Source organism: Balaenoptera acutorostrata, chromosome 6 (assembly GCF_949987535.1).
Source record: "Balaenoptera acutorostrata chromosome 6, mBalAcu1.1, whole genome shotgun sequence".
Taxonomy (NCBI): domain Eukaryota; kingdom Metazoa; phylum Chordata; class Mammalia; order Artiodactyla; family Balaenopteridae; genus Balaenoptera; species Balaenoptera acutorostrata.
In genome coordinates this window covers 105825494-105843719 of record NC_080069.1, presented here as the reverse complement: position 1 = coordinate 105843719, position 18226 = coordinate 105825494, and the positions used below count along the sequence as shown (strand labels likewise).

The 18226-nt window shown below is 53.2% G+C and overlaps 1 protein-coding gene across 4 annotated transcripts in view; it reads left to right on the top strand.

Annotated features, from left to right (window-relative positions):
- The window catches only part of WHRN (whirlin), an 89021-nt gene that overhangs the window by 58806 nt on the left and 11989 nt on the right, over nt 1-18226 (top strand). For 2 of the 4 annotated variants that reach the window (XM_057549410.1, XM_057549409.1), the window contains exons 4-8: nt 7060-7262; nt 8363-8399; nt 9573-9785; nt 10606-10815; nt 13721-13753. In XM_057549410.1, the coding sequence (XP_057405393.1) occupies nt 7060-7262; nt 8363-8399; nt 9573-9785; nt 10606-10815; nt 13721-13753 (696 nt within the window). The remainder of the gene's footprint in view (nt 1-7059; nt 7263-8362; nt 8400-9572; nt 9786-10605; nt 10816-13720; nt 13754-18226) is intronic. The other 2 variants (XM_057549412.1, XM_057549411.1) reach the window with 1 other exon arrangement.

Here is an 18226-nt window from a genome sequence, read left to right as displayed (position 1 = left end):
AAGCAAGGACTGACAATGGACTTTGTTAGTGTGAGAAGAAGGAACCAGAAGGAAGTCAGAATGCACCAGGTCCGCCAGTTCCATCCGTGGCATGTCTGAGTGGGTTCTGCCTTGTGAGAGCAAGGTTTACCAGAGAGGGTTGTGTGATGAGCTCACCCAGACCCAGCCCTCATCCACAGCTTGCTTGTTCTAGGAACCTTCTGAGCATTTACCTTGATCTTTTTTTAAAAAAATACAGACAAGGTTTACTGACTTCTGAACTGTTGGAAAAAACTAATGTTGTCTCATTAAAACTGCATTGCTCACTTGTACCAAAAAAAAAAAAAGCAAGAAAGAAAACAAGCCCATTAAAGTTTTAAACCTGACATGGAAGACTGTTAAAGATTCATAATTGCAATAAAAGTCTTCAATAGAATTTGAATTTTCGTTGTGGTAATGCTACAGTCAGCGGAGTCCTCATTTGAAGCTGCAAAATCCATTTCAATAAAGACTTGGGAAGGTGGTGAAGAAGGGCCTGAAGTCAGCCTCCTTAGGGCCCCGGCCCGGCGAGGCTCCCACTGGTGTGCGCATCCGGAGAGGACAGATTCCTGCCTGCCAGCTCAGCACAGGGGTCGAGTGGTTGGCAGGTTTCTCCCCTGCCTCCCTCTGATGTGGGAGCTCAGCCTTGCTGCCATCCTTCCATGGGTTCTTTGGGCTCGTTTGTTCCTTTCACCAGGCAAGAACAGAGCACCTACTGTGTGCATGGCAGAATGCCCGGGGCTGAGAGGTCATGTCAGAGGTGGAAGGATAGGCTGGTTTTTCCTCGAGGAGGAGCCAATACTGGTTCGAGCAGAGGTTTGGCAGGCTGGCAGAACGAAGGCCAAATCCCAGGTGTTGTCACTTCACTTTCTGGCCTCAGCCTCCCCATCTGTAAGATGGGGATAACAGTATGTGCCTCGTGGGTGTGGCCATCATGTGTGAGTGTTGACACGGAAGGTGGAAAGGCGGAGGGTATGGCTTTGAGAGAGACTCAGAGGAGGCAGAATTGCAATATTTGGTTGGTGAGTGATTTGGTTGGTCACTTTAAGGGTAAATATGGTTTTCAAAAACGCAGCTAACATTTATTGAGGACTTACTGTATGCTGGATACTGTTTTACCTGCTTTGTATGTGTTCATTCAATAAATATTCATTGAGCACCTACCATGTGCCAGGTGCTGTTTTAGGTGCTGGGGATACAGTGGAGAGTGTATTAACTCATTTAATCCTCAGACCTATGAGGTAGGCACTGATGCTTTCCCCATTTTCCAGAGAAGGTAACTGAGCCACAGAGAGGGCAGGGAAATTACCCGAGGTCACACAGCTGGGAAGTGGCAGAACATGGAATTAGATCCCGAGGGCAAGACTCCTGGGTCTGTGCTCAGTAACCACACAGCAAATGGCTTCTCATTTAGTTGGTGTAACACTCTTCACGGATGCTGGTCTTATTCCCGTTTTGAGGGAAGAAAGGCCTAGAGTGGTAACATTATTTTCCCCAAGTCTCTTAAGGAGTAAGAGGGAATCATTACCAAGGCCAGCTCACTCCTAAGCCTGCTGAGCTCTTTCCACTGCTCCAGGGGCCTCAGACCCAGCGGAAGTGAACTCCTGCTTCCTGGTGGTTGGCTGGCCAAGTTCAGGGGGAAATCAGCGTCCTGTCCTTGTTAAAGTCCCTTTCCGCTCTCCTCGGAGCATCCCGACCCCGAGCCTGTCTCTCGGTGGCTGTGGATGATGGCGGAGTCTTTCCTTTGCCTTAAAATGAAGGGCACCCCCGCGCTCCATCCTCTGCTCCTTCATCACTGGTGATGAATAGGACGCCCGTGGTGAGAAATAAAATAAAGCCTCCTTTATTTATGCATCCCTCTACGTCCTCCCCATCGGCGCCTGTCTGAAAGCTGAGCAATGTTAGACACTCCATCACGCTCTGCTCCTGTCTCTCCCTTCTCCAGGGGGTCGTGTCCTGACAGCTCTGGGCTGGTGGGTATTTTCTTGGTTCATCAGCCTCAGGGTCTGGGCTTTGCTGTTGCCTCGCTCTGTGGTCCCTGACACGTCCCTGTGCTGCCTGTCTCCCCATACGTAGGAGACCGTGGGAGGCCTGACAGTGGCCATGTTTTCCTTTTTCCTTTTTGCCTTAAATCCGCCCTCCCCCTCCCCCGCCCGGGTTATCTAACTCCGGAGCTGGCTACTGTGGGAAGGAGAGAGTAACATTTCAATGAATAAACACAGAGAGCTCTTAGGTATTTTTTTTTGGTGGGGAGGGAGTGCTTTAGGGGAAGAGCCAGATGAAGACCTTTAAACACTCCACCTGGACTTCACATTGCACAAACCAAAGGAAAAGGGGAAGTGAGTGGAAGTGAGCCTGGGAGAGTAGAGAGGAGGGGTCTCTGCAATCCCTTCTCGTTTACTAAATGCCTCCTGCGTGCCAGACACTATGTGGGATAAAGGTGGCGCAGGGTTGGGGGAGATTAGGGGAGAGGCTGGGCTCAAATGCTGGCTCGCTGTCCACGTGTGACCATGACCTTGAGCAAGCTGACATGTCAACCTGTCCCCGCCATTTGGAAAGGAAGTGAATGAAAATCTCTCGAAAGCCTCTCGAGTGTCAGGCTCTGTGCTGAGTGGTCCCACTTGCTTCTCAGAGACCTGGAAAAAGCAGGCAGTATCATGTGCCTTTTACCGACGAGGAGTGTACTTGAGCTGTGCAGGACCACACGGCCACTGTGTCATGGCTGCCTGGCTTCAGAACCACGGGCATCTTTCTGTTGGACCGTAGGGACGCGACTCCACAGCCTGCTGGCCTGGGGCTGCTGTGAGCAGCAGGTGAGACGCTGGATTTATTTGAACGTGGCTTGTGAATTCTGAATGACAGTGAACATGCAGGCGCCTGTTCCGACAGGGCTCCCGGACCTCAGGAAGCTTTGCAACAAGTAGAGGGAATGAGAGAGAGAGCTGGACACAGAAATGGGAGTCACTCAGACCAACTCAGATGCTGCAGAGGGCTGCGTGGAGACAACCCCGTCCAGAGCTTCAGTTTTAAAACAGGCTCTGAAGAAGAAGAAAGATAGGAGAGGATGGAAAGAGATGGGGAAGACGGGCTCACGTACCCCCCCCCCATTAAGTTGGGGTTTCCAGAGTGTGACTCCTACTTCACACCTGTTCCCCAGGTGGATTGCACATGAACCCCACACTGACTCAGATCGGGTAGGGATTCATTCAGCAGGCATTAGGGGGAAATGTGATTAGCACAGCAGACCTTTGATTTCTTGGACGTTAATGTTTACAAGGAGGCTGCAGTAAATGTGTGCAGGTGATTCACAGCACTGCATAAATAACAGGTGCCCAGCTCAGGGAAGGGAGAGTAACTGAAGTTTGGAAACCATAGCACTAAATCGGTACACACACCCCCAAGAACCATTGCCCCCAGAGGCTACTGACACCCCGACCTCAGTGTTGCCAGATTTAGCGAATAAAAATACAGGCCACCATTTAAATCTGAGTTGCAGCTAAAGAGCGAATACTTTTTTTAGTGTACATACGTCCCATGCAATATTTGGGGCATTCCCTGCTTCTCCAGCCTCGCTGTGAAGGGCCAGGTAGGTGCTTGTAGAATTGAGTTGCTTCCCCCGGGCCTGGACCTGTAGGGAGAGGCTTGCTCACAAAAGGATGCCTTCACTTATCTGGTCTCTCAGATGTTACTTCCTTTAATTAAACTGCTGGGATGAAATAAAGTGTGTGGGAAAGACTAAAATTGACTTCCTTAGCTTAACAAAAGCCAAAGCTATTGAGAGGGATACTTAAGGAAACAGAGCACTTCAGCAGATGAAAAGTACAGCCTGGCACCAGCTCGGATCTGTGGGGGGACAACCAGGGGCAGAGGGGAGAGGTAGAGCCGCTACTCGGGGAGACTGTGATGACGTGGGCCGAGGGGGGCGACCTTGCCTTGAGAGCATCCCTCGGCTCTCAGTAAGGCCCGAATGCCTGCCTGCGAAGCTCTCCTTTGACACAGCTCTGCTTCTCAGCATCGGGGAACAGCAGCTGGGAGAGAGGCACAGTGGGAAGTGGCGAAATCCACACCTCCGCGCATAAGCACTTATTGAGCACTTGCTGTGTGCCAAGCCCCGAATCAGGTGTTGGGTCTCACCTCTAGCTCTTTACAAGGAAACCAGCTGGGGTTGCCTAAGTTCTCAGGGACCCCAGTTTCTCAACTAAGGGAGCTCCAAGATGCAGAAAGAGAGAAAAAAATTGTTGATATTGCTGGTGGCATTGGGAAACACATGCTGATGACTATAGAGATTTATTTGGAGGGCAATCCTGGGCTAGGATTCCCCATTTTACATCAGAGGAAACTAAGGGACAAAAGCTCACTGGGGGATTTGCTTGAGCTCATGTGGCATGGAAGTAGCAGAGCCAGGATTTGGACCTGAATCTAATGGTCTTTGAAACCCTTAACCATAGCGTTATGCTGCCTCCTGGACTGTAGGGGTTGTTGAGGTTTTTAAGCCGGGAAGGATATCATGAAAGCAAAAAGTTGAAGAAACGTTAATCGGGTGCTAGGTCTGAGGCCAGTTTAGAAGTTAATGCACGGAGGAGGATGCCAGCTCAGGAGCTCAGGTATGAGCAGGTGGGAACCCAGGTTAGGGGACCGATGGGAGAGGAGGAAGGTGAGACTTCCTGGAGAGTCTACGCAGGGAATAAAGGCAGAGTTTATGATGGGGGTGGGTTTTCAGAGCTGGATGCTGCGGGCAGGGCTAGGGAGGAATGGCAGGCTTTGGACGTGCTGGATCTGAAGCCTGACAGCAGCCCAGCAGTAGAAAGCACTAGGACCTTGGGACCTGACCTGGGTTTACACCCTAGCTCTCCTCTTCACTAGCTCTGTGACCACAAACTATTTACTTAACCTCTCTGAGCCTCTGTCTTCTCTCTGGTGAGATGCAGAGCAATGATACCTACTTGGCAGGATACTGAAGATACTAAATAAGGAAAACTATGTAAAGGGACAGACAAGGTTCTTGACATACAGTCAGCATCTGGTTAAAAGTGGTTTGAAATTTGGGGCCCCAGGCTGGTGTCATGTGTTGGTCCCCACTGAGCTGCAGCAGAGATGGTCCTCCTGGAGCTAGGAATGGAGGGACTGGTGTCTGACTCTTCATTCATTTGATGAATTTTTATTGCATTCCTACTGTGTGCCGGGCCCTGGAGACATAGTGTGGAGAGGCTGGTGGGAAAACCCAATTACAGCACAAGACGGAGTCCGCTGAGCAGCCTGAGAGCAGGGTGTGGTCTGTCTGGCTGTGCATGGTGTCCCAGCTCAGAGCCTGGCACGTAGTAGGTGTGCAGGAAATGTTGAATGGGGGTTGTGGAGGCAAAGATGCAGTGGGCCTTCTCTGAGCACATCAACGCTGGTGCAGAGGAGGGTGGGAAAGTCTGAATTTGTAACCACTTTCTGTTCTGGAAACTCCCCAACAGCAGGTGAGGGGTTAAAGAAAAGATGAGAAACTGGGGACCAGGGTTTCAGTTCTCAGCCTCATCACCACATCTTATTATCTTTTTCTTCCAAATTCCCAGTTGGCTCACCTTTTCCAAATTCTGCTTTGAAAAACGCTGGAAAACGCCCCTGGGGGTGACCATGTGCCATCAGCAGGCTGGGACCCGGGGGAGAAGGAAAAGCGGCCAGGAATAACTGGCATCATGGGGACTTCCCTGGTGGTCCAGCGGTTAAGACTCCACGCTCCCAATGCAGGGGGCCCGGGTTTGATCCCTGGTCAGGGAACTAGATCCCACATGCATGCTGCAACTAAGGAGCTGGTGAGCCGCAACTAAGGAAGCCCGCCTGCCACAACTAAAAGATCCCGCACATGGCAATGAAGATCCCGTGTGCCGCAACTAAGACCCGGCGCAGCCAAATAAATAAATAAATAAACAAATATAAAAAATAAAAAATAATTGGCATTATGGGGCTGCCCTTCAAGGCCACGGTGGGCTGTGACCCTGGGCAGCCCCCTTTGGTCACCCATCGGTGAACAGAGGAAAAGCACCGAACCTCCGAGTTTAAACATGCTGCACGTCCTTCTGACATGCCCCGGGTCACACTGCAGCAGCTTCCCAGCCAACCTCTTCTGGTTTTGTCACATACTTACGTTTATTGGAAGGCTTGTTTTTTCTATTTTTTACTCCTTTCATTAAAAAATATGTTCTTATGTTACAAAATAAAACTACCTTCTATTTTTAATTATTTTATTTATTTTTGCCTGTGTTGGGTCTTCGTTGCTGCGCGCGGGCTTCTCATTGCGGTGGCTTCTCTTGTTGCGGAGCACGGTCTCTAGCCACGAGGGCTTCCGTAGTCGTGGTGCACGGGCTTAGTTGCTCCGCGGCACATGGGATCTTCCCAGACCAGGGGCTTGAACCCGTGTCCCCTGCATTGGCAGGCGGATTCTTAACCACTGCGCCACCAGGGAAGCCCCCAAACCGCCTTCTTCATAAGAATCCAAGCAATATATTATTCTTTTAACGGAAGGTTAGTTTTCTCATTTATTGCTTTTTTTCTTGAGTAACTTAAAATGATGCTTACACTTTAAGGTAATATAAGAATGCATGCTTGTAAAAATTTTAACAGTGTAGAAGTGTAAGAGGAAAATAATGGAACTCTGCCTTCACACCTCATCCTACCCCCAATTCCATCCACCTCCAGGACTCTGAAATGGCTTTTGTTTTCTAGATAAGGGGATCCTTGGGAATCTCATAGACACATCCCTCAAAGCCATTGCTAAGTTGAGGGGAGGTGGCCCTTTCTAGTGACAGGAACATGAGTTGAGGATCAGGATTGGACAGTTGGTTCTACCATTGATTTGCTGTGTGACCCTCAGGAATTCACATAACCTCTCTGAGCCTCCTGCTGTATGACCTCAAGCACCCGCATAGACTCTCTGAGGCTCAGTGACCTCCTTGGTAGGCTACCCGGGAGGAGAATTGGGACCAGGGCTCTGAAGCCCTGACGTGTCGGTGTCCTGCAAACAGCCCAGGTGACTGTGTTGTGTTGTGGTCTTGGCAGGTTGGGGACCAGATTCTGGAGGTGAATGGGCAGAGCTTTCTCAGCATCCTGCACGACGAAGCGGTCAGGTTGCTCAAGTCATCCCAGCACCTCATCCTGACAGTGAAGGACGTCGGGAGGCTGCCCCATGCCCGAACCACCGTGGACGAGACCAAGTGGATTGCCAGTTCCCGGATCGGGGACACCGCCACGAACTCAACAGGGTGTGACTGCCCTGCTCTCTCGCTCTGAGCCCCAGGACCCCTGGGCCATTTCTGAAAGCCAGTACCAGCCCTTCCCACCTCTTCGCCGTGCACCATGCCCTGACCTGTGAAGACTGCACTGATTCTCAGAGCCTGTGGTCCCAGCCCCGGGGTCCCTTCCGTTTGCCGGGCAGGACCTCGGGCACATCCCTTCTCCCCTCCTGGCCTTGGTTTCCCTTGGAAAGCTGAGCCACAGGATCCGGCTCTCCCGTTCTTTATTTGCCCCCCAGCAAATCACATAACTTACTTTTTGGTCCTCAGTTGCTTTGTCTGAGGAGTGGGAGTCATAACCCCAGCCCCCATCCCAGATGTGTGGATGAGGATCCCATGCGTTACTTGGGTGAAAGGGCCTTGGGAGTCATAAAGTGAGATACAGTTGCCAGGTGGGCTGCGTAGCTGCTAATAATGTAAAGTGTCACCTTTGGATTTCCATCAGGAGTCTCAGACTGGCTGGTGGCCCCCAAGCCAAACACGCCCAGAGCATCTCTTTCTCCCTTTCTTCATTCCCTCCTTCCTCTCTTCCTTTCACCTGCACAGTATTATAATTTTAAAAACTTAGTTACCAACATGTAAAAGGTCATCTGGTTTCCCATGAAAAAAAACTGGATTTCTGGCTGCTTCTTGAAAATCAGGGATCCTGGCAGCTTGAGCCCATGTTTTTTTGTGAAAAAAGACCGGAGCCAGGCTGCACCTGCGCACTGCACTTCAGCATCTCCAGCTGACCCCATCCCCACCCTCCCTAATGTTGTCCTGACCCTGAGGCCATGAGGCAGTTGCCATTCAGTCTCTCCTCTCCTTGTTACCTCCCTGGCCCCTGTAGGGTTGGAAACAACTCAGGAGACCACCTTGCATGGTTTTAGAAATGCCATCCACATGGTTGGTCAGGAGGACAGAAGCTGCCCGTCTGTCCAGGGGTTGATATTCCCTTGAGCGGCCCTGGCGAGTGCAGGCCATAGTTCTCCCAAAGCTTTGCTCGTCCCGCAGCAAAGCAGCCGTTCCCTTCCCCGTGCCTGTTTGAACTGCTCAGACATGAGGCTGAACATGCTTGTCTTCCTTCATAGCTTTCCTGGGGATCTCACAGCAGAGGGGACCAACAAGGTAGGCTGCTCTCTGTCTGGGTGTCTTCAGCTTCTTCACAGCTCCCCATGCGGGGAGCTCTGGGCCTGGCAGGGTGGGCTGGGAGACTCTCAGACACGATCTCATTTCATCTGGGCAGCCCGCTGACTGTCCATCCTCCATCCTACACACGTCTGTGAGTGCCACCAGGTTCTGGGTATCGCCCTGGACACCTGGGTTAACGGCACGAACAGAACAGATCAGGTCCCCACCCTGGTGGAGGTTATCCCCAGTGAAGGAGACACACATAAAAACAAAACAAAACTGCACATGTATCTAATCACAAAAGACTTTCAGTGCCATCCAGGAAAGGTGCTGCGTCTGATGAGAGAGAATGACGGAGACGCCTAGTTTAGATTGGGGGAGAGGCCAGAGGGAGAGGGCAAAGGCTCTCTGAGGTAGTGACACGGTGTCTGGGCCGTAAACTGAACGTGAAGTGGAGGCTAGTGAGATCAAAGTCTGGGCAGGAGCAGGAGGGGGATGATGCAGGCAGAGGGCACAGCATGTGCCAGAGCCCTGAGGCAGGTGCCACACTTGGCCTGTTGGTGGAAGAGCCAGATCACCCAGGACTTAGTGGGCCGTGTAAGAGGTTTGCCTGCTAACCTAAAATGATAGGTTGCCGCTGAAGGGCTTAAACAGGGGAGCAAGGTGAGGAGATCTGTGTTTTCACGAGGTCCTCTCAGCAGCTCCGTGTAGGTGACAGAGAGAGGCAGAAAAGACAAGGAGGGAGACCGGATGGCATCTTAGACACAGCTGATGGTGGCAGAGGCAGTGCTTCTGAAGGGTGGAGCGTGTGGGTGCAGATCTGAGCTATGTTTTGGAAATAAAATTACTATTATCCCCATACCAAGAAAGATATTTCAACCTAGAGAGTAAAATGGGAACCATAATAATCATACTGCTTGACTCTGCATGGTCACGAGGCTCTGATGAGATAACATACGTAAAAGTGCTACATGAGCCGTGAAAGCGCTTTGCAACTGCAGGAGGCCGCGTGCTCTGGGAACATACCAGTAACATCTGCAGCTTTACCATGTGGGCCGAGACCTCAGAGGGACCCACCCCCTCCCTCGGCAGGGGGGTCGCTGGCTGGGCCTGGCCATTTGCCTCCAGAGCAGCTCCGAATTCCCAGGCCTCTGTCTTGCTGTCTTTCAGCTGGGGTTTTACAAGGGGCCGGCCGGCTCCCAGGTGACCCTGAGCAGCCTGGGGAACCAGACGCGGGTGCTGCTGGAGGAGCAGGCGCGGCACCTGCTGAACGAACGGGAGCGCGCCACCATGGCCTACTACCTGCAGGAGTACCGCGGCGGCAGCGTGTCCGTGGAGGCCCTCGTCATGGCCCTGTGTGAGCTGCTCAACACCCACGCCAAGGTGACCCGCGCCTCCTCGGGCGAGGCGGGGCTGGGGGCGCCTGGCTTCAGCTCTCAGGGTCTCCGCATCCTTCCCTGCCACCCTCTGTCCCCCACTCCTTTCCTGAGAACCCACAAAGAGTCAGGCCCAAACTGAGCCCCAGGCGGAGGCTGGGGACCGAGACAGACCCTGCCCTGGCGGAGCCCGCAGACTCCTGGGGAAACTGTCAGTTAAGGTCCCCTGTGATTGGGGCCCTAACGCAGCGGCTTTCCATGCTGAGTGTATATTTAGAATCGTCTGGCTTGCTGTTAAAAAGCGATGCTCAAGCCCCACCCCAGGCTGGCTGACCGCACGCATCTGTGGCTGGGAGCCGGCCACCAGTAATTTTTACGAGCCCCCCAAGTGACTGTGCCGTGCTGCCCCCTTTGAGAACCCCGCCCTAGTGGAAGTCTGTTTGAGGTTCAAAAGCTGCACCGAGGAAGAAGTGATTAAATCCACTGGGAGTGGTTACATTTGGGAAGACTTAACAGAGGAAACGCAATTTGGAGAGGAGGGGGAAGGGACAGCGAGGGGCTTCCTGTTCAGGGACTTGCGGCCTTATGTGCAGGCTGAGATGCCGGGGAGGAAGAGGTGAGATGATGGAAGCAGGGGTCAGATGATGCTGGGCCCGGCCTCCAGGCGAAGGTGCTTGGACTTTTCTCCTAGGACAGTGGGGACCCACGAGGGTGAAGGAGGGGAGGCCAGTGGCCAAGTTTGCATGCAGGTCATTTGGGGTGGCAGGGGGCCGTCCCACCTGCTGGTGGAGCTCCCTGCTGAGTGCCCGGCTTTTCCCTGCCTCCAGTTCCTGCTCCTCTCTGAGGTGAGAGGCACCATCTCCCCCCAAGACCTGGACCGCTTCGACCACCTGGTGCTGAGGCGGGAGATCGAGTCGATGAAGGCACGGCAGCCCTGCGGCCCTGTGGCCGGGGACACCTGCTCCATGGTCTCCTGCAGCGACACAGGCTCATCCACGGGCAGCCACGGCACCTCCACCACTGTCAGCTCAGCCAGGGTGAGCTGCCCCTTCCCCGTCCCTGGCTTGATGGCCAGCAGGGGAGTTAAGATAACGGCTTTGGAGTGAGACCCATCCAGGTTTGAATCCCAGCACTGGGAGCCTGTGCTGGCATTCGACCCCTTGCCAGCTGTGTGCCTTGCCTTTCTGAGCCTCGGTTTTTTCACCTGTGAAAACCTCCTAATTGTTGGGTGCCTGCTGCATGCCAGGCATGGGCTCTAGGGCACAACCGGTGAACAAGGCAGCTGTGGCCCTGCCTCAGGCGCTCACAGTCTGGGGGATAGGGTGCAGGCTGGGGGAGAAAGGTGAAAAACACAGGTCATGAGACAAATAGAAAAAATAATGCCAATCCATGCGAGGATCCCACGAGAGACCACACAGGGCATTTGTGGTCGTGGTCCTGCTGATTGGGATCTTCCCTGAGACACAGCCTCCTGATTCTCTGGAGCCCCAAAGCCCAGCCTGACTTTCTCCCAGACGCACCAGCCCCTAGAGAAGCATCTGGTCCATCTCATGGTGTGACTCTGCCCCCAGCATGCTCAGAGGCAGATTAACCCCGGGAGGCCTTTGCAAGGAAGGTGCAGAGGAAATGCCTTATTATCCGTCATGGGAAACAGCCAGTTACTAAGGTCCGTGCAGTGGGAAGAGCCGGAGCTGGAGGTCAGGAGAGCCGGCTTGGCCCCATTCTCTCCTTTCCTATCTGTCGGTCATTCGGCACCTCTCTGCTGTGGAAAGCGAGTGGGAAAGTCGAGTTCCTTAAACGCTGTTACTCCCAGACACTGAACTGGGAGCTCTTACGGGTGGAATCTCTGTTAGACTGTGTTCGTTGTCCTGTTAGGGGAGCAGGAGGTCTGAGAGTGCGGTGATGTCCACCTGCAGACACAGGTGGTAAGTGGGCACAGATGAGCTTGCAGCCACCAGGAGACAGCCCTGGAGCATGTGTGCCTTTCCCTTGGGGACTCCAGCTCCCAATATAGCTTTTTTTTTTTTTTTTTTTTTTTAGCCCTGGGGATCTGAGTTTCTGGGGAAACTTCTACTCCTCTACCTCCTATCCCTACCATCCCAAGTCACCTTCATCCCCCAAGAGTCCTCGTCCTTCCTGGGGTCACCAGGAAGCTGCCACATGTTCCTCTTGGCTCTGGACGCAGCTGCAGTGGAGGCGATGTCACGCTTTGGATTGAGCAGATCTCCTCTGGGGTGGGGAGGAGGCTGCCTCCTGCCGGGGGCTGCGTGTTTGGCTCTGATGTGGCACATGGGTGTGAGCTGCTTTCAGGCTGCGGGGCGGGGGGGAGGGGCGGGGCCCGGGGGCCCTGGCCCGAGGGTTTATTTCTCTCTGGGTCCAACTCCACAGAGATGGGCTTGATAATGTCCATGTGGGGCTTCAGGAGCCATCAGTCACTGCTCTAAAACTTGGAGGATTGCCGACTATAATTCTGGGATGGTCCCTTTAGAATCAGGGATGAGAAATCCAGTGGGTGGGATGGGGTGTGTTCTAACCTGGGAGGCAAGAGGTTTAGGTTTAAGCCCACCCTCTCTGGGCCTTGATTTCCCTGTGGGTAAAATCACCTGAGGTCCTTGGTGGCTCTGGCCACCGCAGCCCGAGGCCCTGATGGCAGGCCGGGCTGCAGGACTTAGAGGAGTCAGGGTAACTATTATACCCAGGAAGGGCTCTGGGCAGGGGTCTCAGCCCCAGCTCAGCACTGGCCTCCAATGACCCTGTCCCAGCCCGGGGGTCTCTCCTGCACCTGGGGAGCGCTGACCCTGGCCATCTGAGCTCCAGCTGTGGCAGTTGACCCTGCCCTGCCGGAGAGACCCTCTCTATGGATTGGAGCACCCTGGGAAAGGCAGACTTCAGAAAGGCCACGGGATGATTTTGAGCAGGGAGTTTGTGGGACAGATGGAAGGGGTCTCCCAGCTTCTGAAATGGGAATAACCATGAGTCTGAGACCCAGTGGATAGCACGGGCATGTCAGATCAGGACTAACCAAGACCAGGGCGAGCCCTCGGAGGTGGGTGCTGAGAGAACATCGTACAGGCAGGAGAGGCGATGTGGAAAGGCTGCCTCGATTCGCAGTGCCTCCGTTTCCCTCCTCGCATTGGGGCAGCTGTGCTGCTTTCCCCAGCTTGTTGGGAGGAGTAAAGGATGAGTAACATCCCAGACATGCTGCCCACAGCCCGAGGGCAGAGGAAACCTCTGTTCTTCCTGAACTGTCCCAGCCTGGCTGGAAAAACCACCCTGTGTCCGGGGCCTTGCAGGCACTTGGTGGCTTCTGGAAAACACTGGGCTGAGGATCTGCCACTCCCCCTCCAAAATTCGTCCCCCTTGGGTGCTCTCCACACGCACAGCCCAGGGCTCCAGTTTGCAGACGCTGAGTTTCTCTGCCACCACGGGGCCTGGGCCTCCCTGAAATCTGGGTCTTCTCTGATCGAGGCTTCTGAACAGGGTCCTCCTTCAGGCTCTGCCTTTCAGTTGCAGGTGTGACCTTGGACAAGTCACTTCCCTTTGCTTAGCCTCAGTTTTCCCATTTGCCAAGTGGGAATAATGACCCTAGCCTCAACTGCTAGAGAGTCCCAGGATTGCCCCCGGGGACATGACCATCTCCTGAAGGCCCTTTTTAAGGACACGTGTTATTTCTGCAGAGCAGTGAGGAACCCCTGGATTCCTTCAAGGAGGCATTTAGAACGAGGCCATGCTGATTGTAGCAGTGGGGTTTCCTCACCCCTTCTTTATTCTTGCCCACAGCATCCCAAGTAAAGAAAAAAGGGACTTGGAGAATCCCTTTGTTTATTTTGCCTTTCTGTGTGTGTGTGCGTGTTTGGGAAGGGGGTTTGCTGTGCCCATTCCATCCCTAATATTTATTTGATGTATTTTTCTTTTTGCCTTTCGCCCACCCTTCCTCCCCAGGAGCGGCTGCTGTGGCTTATAGACCTGATGGAGGTACTGTCCTTCCTGCCGAGTGGGGCTGCGGGAGTGCCTTAGCTGGGGCAGAGGCAGGGGGCTATGGTCCTTCCCCCCACCTCCTTACACCCGCACCCGGCCCTGGTGGGGAGCTGGGGTTCTTCCTGGTGCTCACTGTCTCTCCTGTTGGCCAGTTCATCAGGTTTTTCAGGCTCTGGAGTGAGAATGCCCTCTGTTCAAATCCCAGCTCTGCCACTTCCTTGCTGTGTGACCTCAAGAAGTAGTTTCACCTCTCTGAGCTCAGTTTTATAAAAAGAGGATGATAATTTCTGTGCTGTGGAGCTGTTGAGAGACCTCTTGGCCTTCGCATATGCCACACAATCTGTCTGTCTGGAGTGTTCTCCTTCCCACTTCACATGGCCTGGCTAGCTCCTGTGTGTGCTTCGACCCTTAGCTCACATGCCACCTCTTCCAAGCAGACTTCCCTGATCCTCTCGGGGGGGTGACTTTGAGCCTCTGGCTCCTTCAGCCCCTTGGGCTTCTTGCTGTTATGGCTCTTGTGTCATTATATTCCAGTAATTTGTACAAGACTGGCTGGTTACCCGCCTTGACTATGGGCTGCTTGAGGGCAACAACTGTGTCTGGAGTTACCATCGAATCCCTAGTGCTCAGCATAGAGCCTGGTCCATATTAATAATTTGGGCTTTTATTAATAATAATAGTAGCTGGCATTTGTCAAGCATCTCCATGACACTATGATAATGCTTTCCAACTGTATCTTCTTTGACCCTCCCAGTAACTAGGTGTGGCAAGTACTGCTATGATCCCCATTTTACAGAGAAGAAAACTGAGGCTTAGAGAGAAGTGACTTGCTCAGGATTGCTCAGCTAGTGAACAGTAGAATGTAGATTCAAACCCAGGCTTGCTTACCTCTGAGCTGGTGCTGTTAACACTGCAGTCTGGTTGTGATTCTTCCCTGAAGCAGCTCACCAGATGCTTGCTAGGCATTATCTATCTATCTATCATCTATCTATCTATCTATCTATCTATCTATCTATCTATCTATCTCTTCTCTTCCTCTTTCTCTTCCTTCTGTTCTGTTACCAAATATCAATTGAGTGATTGCTATGTGCTATATATCCAGTTCTAGGTGCTGGGAATACAGTGGTGAACAACAAAGAAATTCTTTCCATTATGAAATTTAGGGTAGAGCAGGAATGACAGACTAAACCACATAAATAACTGAAATGCACAGTATGTTAAGTGGTAAAAAGTGCTAAGGAGAAAAATGAAACAGGAAAGGGGATTTGGGGAGGGGGTGGCATGGTCAGGAAGTGACACCTGTGTAAGATCTGAAAGAGGTGAGGAAGATGGTCCTGCCCACAGCTTGGGAAGAGTGTTTCCAGCAGAGGGAACAGCAAATGTAGAGGCCCTAAGGTGGGAGAATGCCTGGAGTGTCTGAGCAAAGTCCGGAAGCCATGAGGCTGGAGCAGTAAGCAAGGGGAAGGGCAGTGGCGGATTATGTGCTGAGGACGTTGACTTCGCGTCTGAGTGAGATGGGAGCCGTTGGCAGGTTAGAGCAGGGGCTGACATGATCTGACTTAGTTCACCAGGATGCCGCTGATTGTTGAGAACAGACGGGGATGGGTTTGAACCAAGAACAGGTTCATTCCCAGGAAGGGCCTGGGGAGGTCGTGCAGCCTGAGCTGCTAAGAGACGTGATGACGGGCTCTGCAGGCGCCAGCTCTTCCTGCTGCCTGGTCAGCCCTGGCCTCAGTGTCTCCTGGGAACACCCTCCACACCCACAGCAGGTCTCAGACTGGACACCCCATGCTGCCTGCATGCGGAGCCAAGGACAGAAACCTCCTCCTGGAAGCCCCTCTATGCAGGAATGCAGGGCACCAGGCCCATCCGGGGAGTCAGGAGCCCACACCCTTCCTCCTCTCTGCCCCCACCACGCAGTGCACCCTCAGGAAAGCCCCTCACTCACCGTCGGCCTCAGTCTCCCCATCTGTACGATGCAGGCAGACCCCCAAGTCTCCTCCAACTCTGAGAGTCCTCTTGTCAGGAGATTCTGGAAAATATTCCAGGGGAGGCACGGCAAGGAATGGCAGCCCTGTGTTCCCACCACTTATCTGTGTATTTGAACAAGGGCTGCATCATTCCTCCTGAGAGAGAGCTTAAAATAATATTAATCCACTTGCCGCTAAGTGCCAGGCACTGGTCTGCAACACCACCATGTATTAGTGAGCTTTTGCTGCAGGGATGCTGAGTAACAAACGTGCCCCACAATCTGGATGGACAACAGCCAAAAACATTTCTTGCTCATGGCCAAAATCCCTTCCCTCGTGGAGCACGTGTGCTTTTCACATCTCCATTAAAATGCCCGCCATGTTGCTTTAACCTCTGCCTGAGTGTCTTCCCCAGTACACAGGGAAAGCTGGTGGGGTCAGGCAGGGACCTCATCTTTCTCCTGTCTGTGTCCCCACTGCCAGCCCAGGGCTTGGCACAGAGCGGAGTTCAAGGAAATGTGAAGCAGAAACCGAAATGAAACCTCATTCCCTGGCCACCCAGGATCATCTTCTAACGTTCCAGCCTCCTGAACAGTTACCTCCCACATCGTAGGAAAATGTCCTCTGCTCTGGCGTTCAGACGGGCAAGGGGGCAGGCGGCTGGCTCTCGTGACCCACATGCCGCAGACGGATGCCCCAGTTGGAGCCGGTTTCCATTTAACCCAAATTCCCTGGATCGTGCTGCACGGTTATCAATCCCAGGTTAAACGTGGCTTATTTTGCAGCCATTTTCCCTCAAACAGACACAGTCGATCAAAGGAAATCAGATGCAGCCTTCCCCCTTCAACAAATTGTGTTTATTTTCCATTTGTCTAATAGAGAGTCAGCCCTGGGAATTTTTGGCTGCCTCCAAACAGTATCATTCCCCTCCCATAAAGATGTCGGCCAGGAGAGCTGCGTGAAAGAAGAAAGGCCTGCCGGACATTTCTTGAATTCCTCATCTAGTGTGAGCAGGCCTGTGGCAGAGGGGCTTGAGTGCACAAGCTCTGGAATCCCACACACCAGGGTTGGCTCTCCCAACTAGTAGCCGTGTCACCTTGGGCAGGCGACTTAAGCTTTTGGAGCCTCAGTTTCTGCATCTGTACAGTGGGCTGATAAGGCCGGCCACCTACAGGTTGTCATGGAGATTGAGAGTAGGGGTGGACTTACAGGTGTGGACTATATAGGAGCCGATTCTGTTGATACTCTAAAGGCTGGCAAAGGGCACTGCAGAGGAAAAGGGGCTGAAAGGCCAAAGCCAGCCTTGTACTCATGGAGCAGATGCTATTGAGGTCGGGGTGGCAGTGGAACTTGCCCTGGCCTTACCCACAGCCCTCTTCCTCCTGGATTTGAGAGGTGTTGCACTCTAGGCCTCTCATGTACCTGGAAAGGGGCTCCCCAGGCTTGCTAGAGGGTGCTAGAGGTGGGGCCCCTGCCTCTGAAGGCCATTGCCTGTCTCGCCTGCAGTAAGGTGAGAAGGGGGTGCAGGGCGTGGCTGTCAGCACCTGGCAGTGTCAGCCTCCTCCCCATCCGGGGCCAAAGGAGGGCGGAGGCGCTCAGGCCTGTCTCAGACGCCTCCAGCTGCAGAGACCCCTGACTGTCAAGGCAGCTCTTTCCAGAAACAGGGAGCAAATGATGAGAGGTACACATCCCACCTGCTGCATCTGCCTGTGGTCCAACCCGGGTGAGTTTAGGAGTCCTCTTCTGGGCAAGTTCTTCCCTAGCGGGGGAGCAGGAAGGAACCCATCTATTTACTCAGTCATTCTGCCGCTCCTTATTTATGTGGCAAGCATTCGTTGAGCACCTCCTGCATGCAGGCTCTGAGCGGGGCTCTGGTAGCCGGGAACAAGAGACAACAGCACCCACCCTCACGAAGCTTAGCAAGGGCAGTGAGGACGGCAGCCTCGAATCAAATCATCTCCATAATTCACACTTTGATAAGTGGGTCGGAGGGTGGTGCGAGAGCATAGAGCCATAGGTTCACCGGAGGCATTAGTGACCCTCAGGGTGGCCGCAGCTTCGCTTCAGCCGGCGTCTGAAATAAGGACCATTCCTCCCAGTGCTTTTTTTTTTTTTTTTTTTAATTTTTATTTATTTATTTATTTATGACTGCGTTAGGTCTTCGTTGCTGCACGCGGGCTTTTCTCTAGTTGTGGTAAGCGGGGGCTACTCTTCGTTGTGGTGCGCGGGCTTCTCATTGCGGTGGCTTCTCTTGTTGCGGAGCACGGGCTCTAGGTGCACGGGCTTCAGTAGTTGTAGTTCGTGGGCTCTGGAGTGCAGGCTCAGTAGTTGTGGCGCACGGGCTTAGTTGCTCCACGGCATGTGGGATCTTCCCGGACCAGGGCTCGAACCTGTGTCCCCTGCGTTGGCAGGCGGATTCTCAACCACTGCGCCACCAGGGAAGCCCCCTCCTCCCAGTGCTGTGAGGAGCATTCTTCCTGTGTGGGCACTGCGAGTGCTG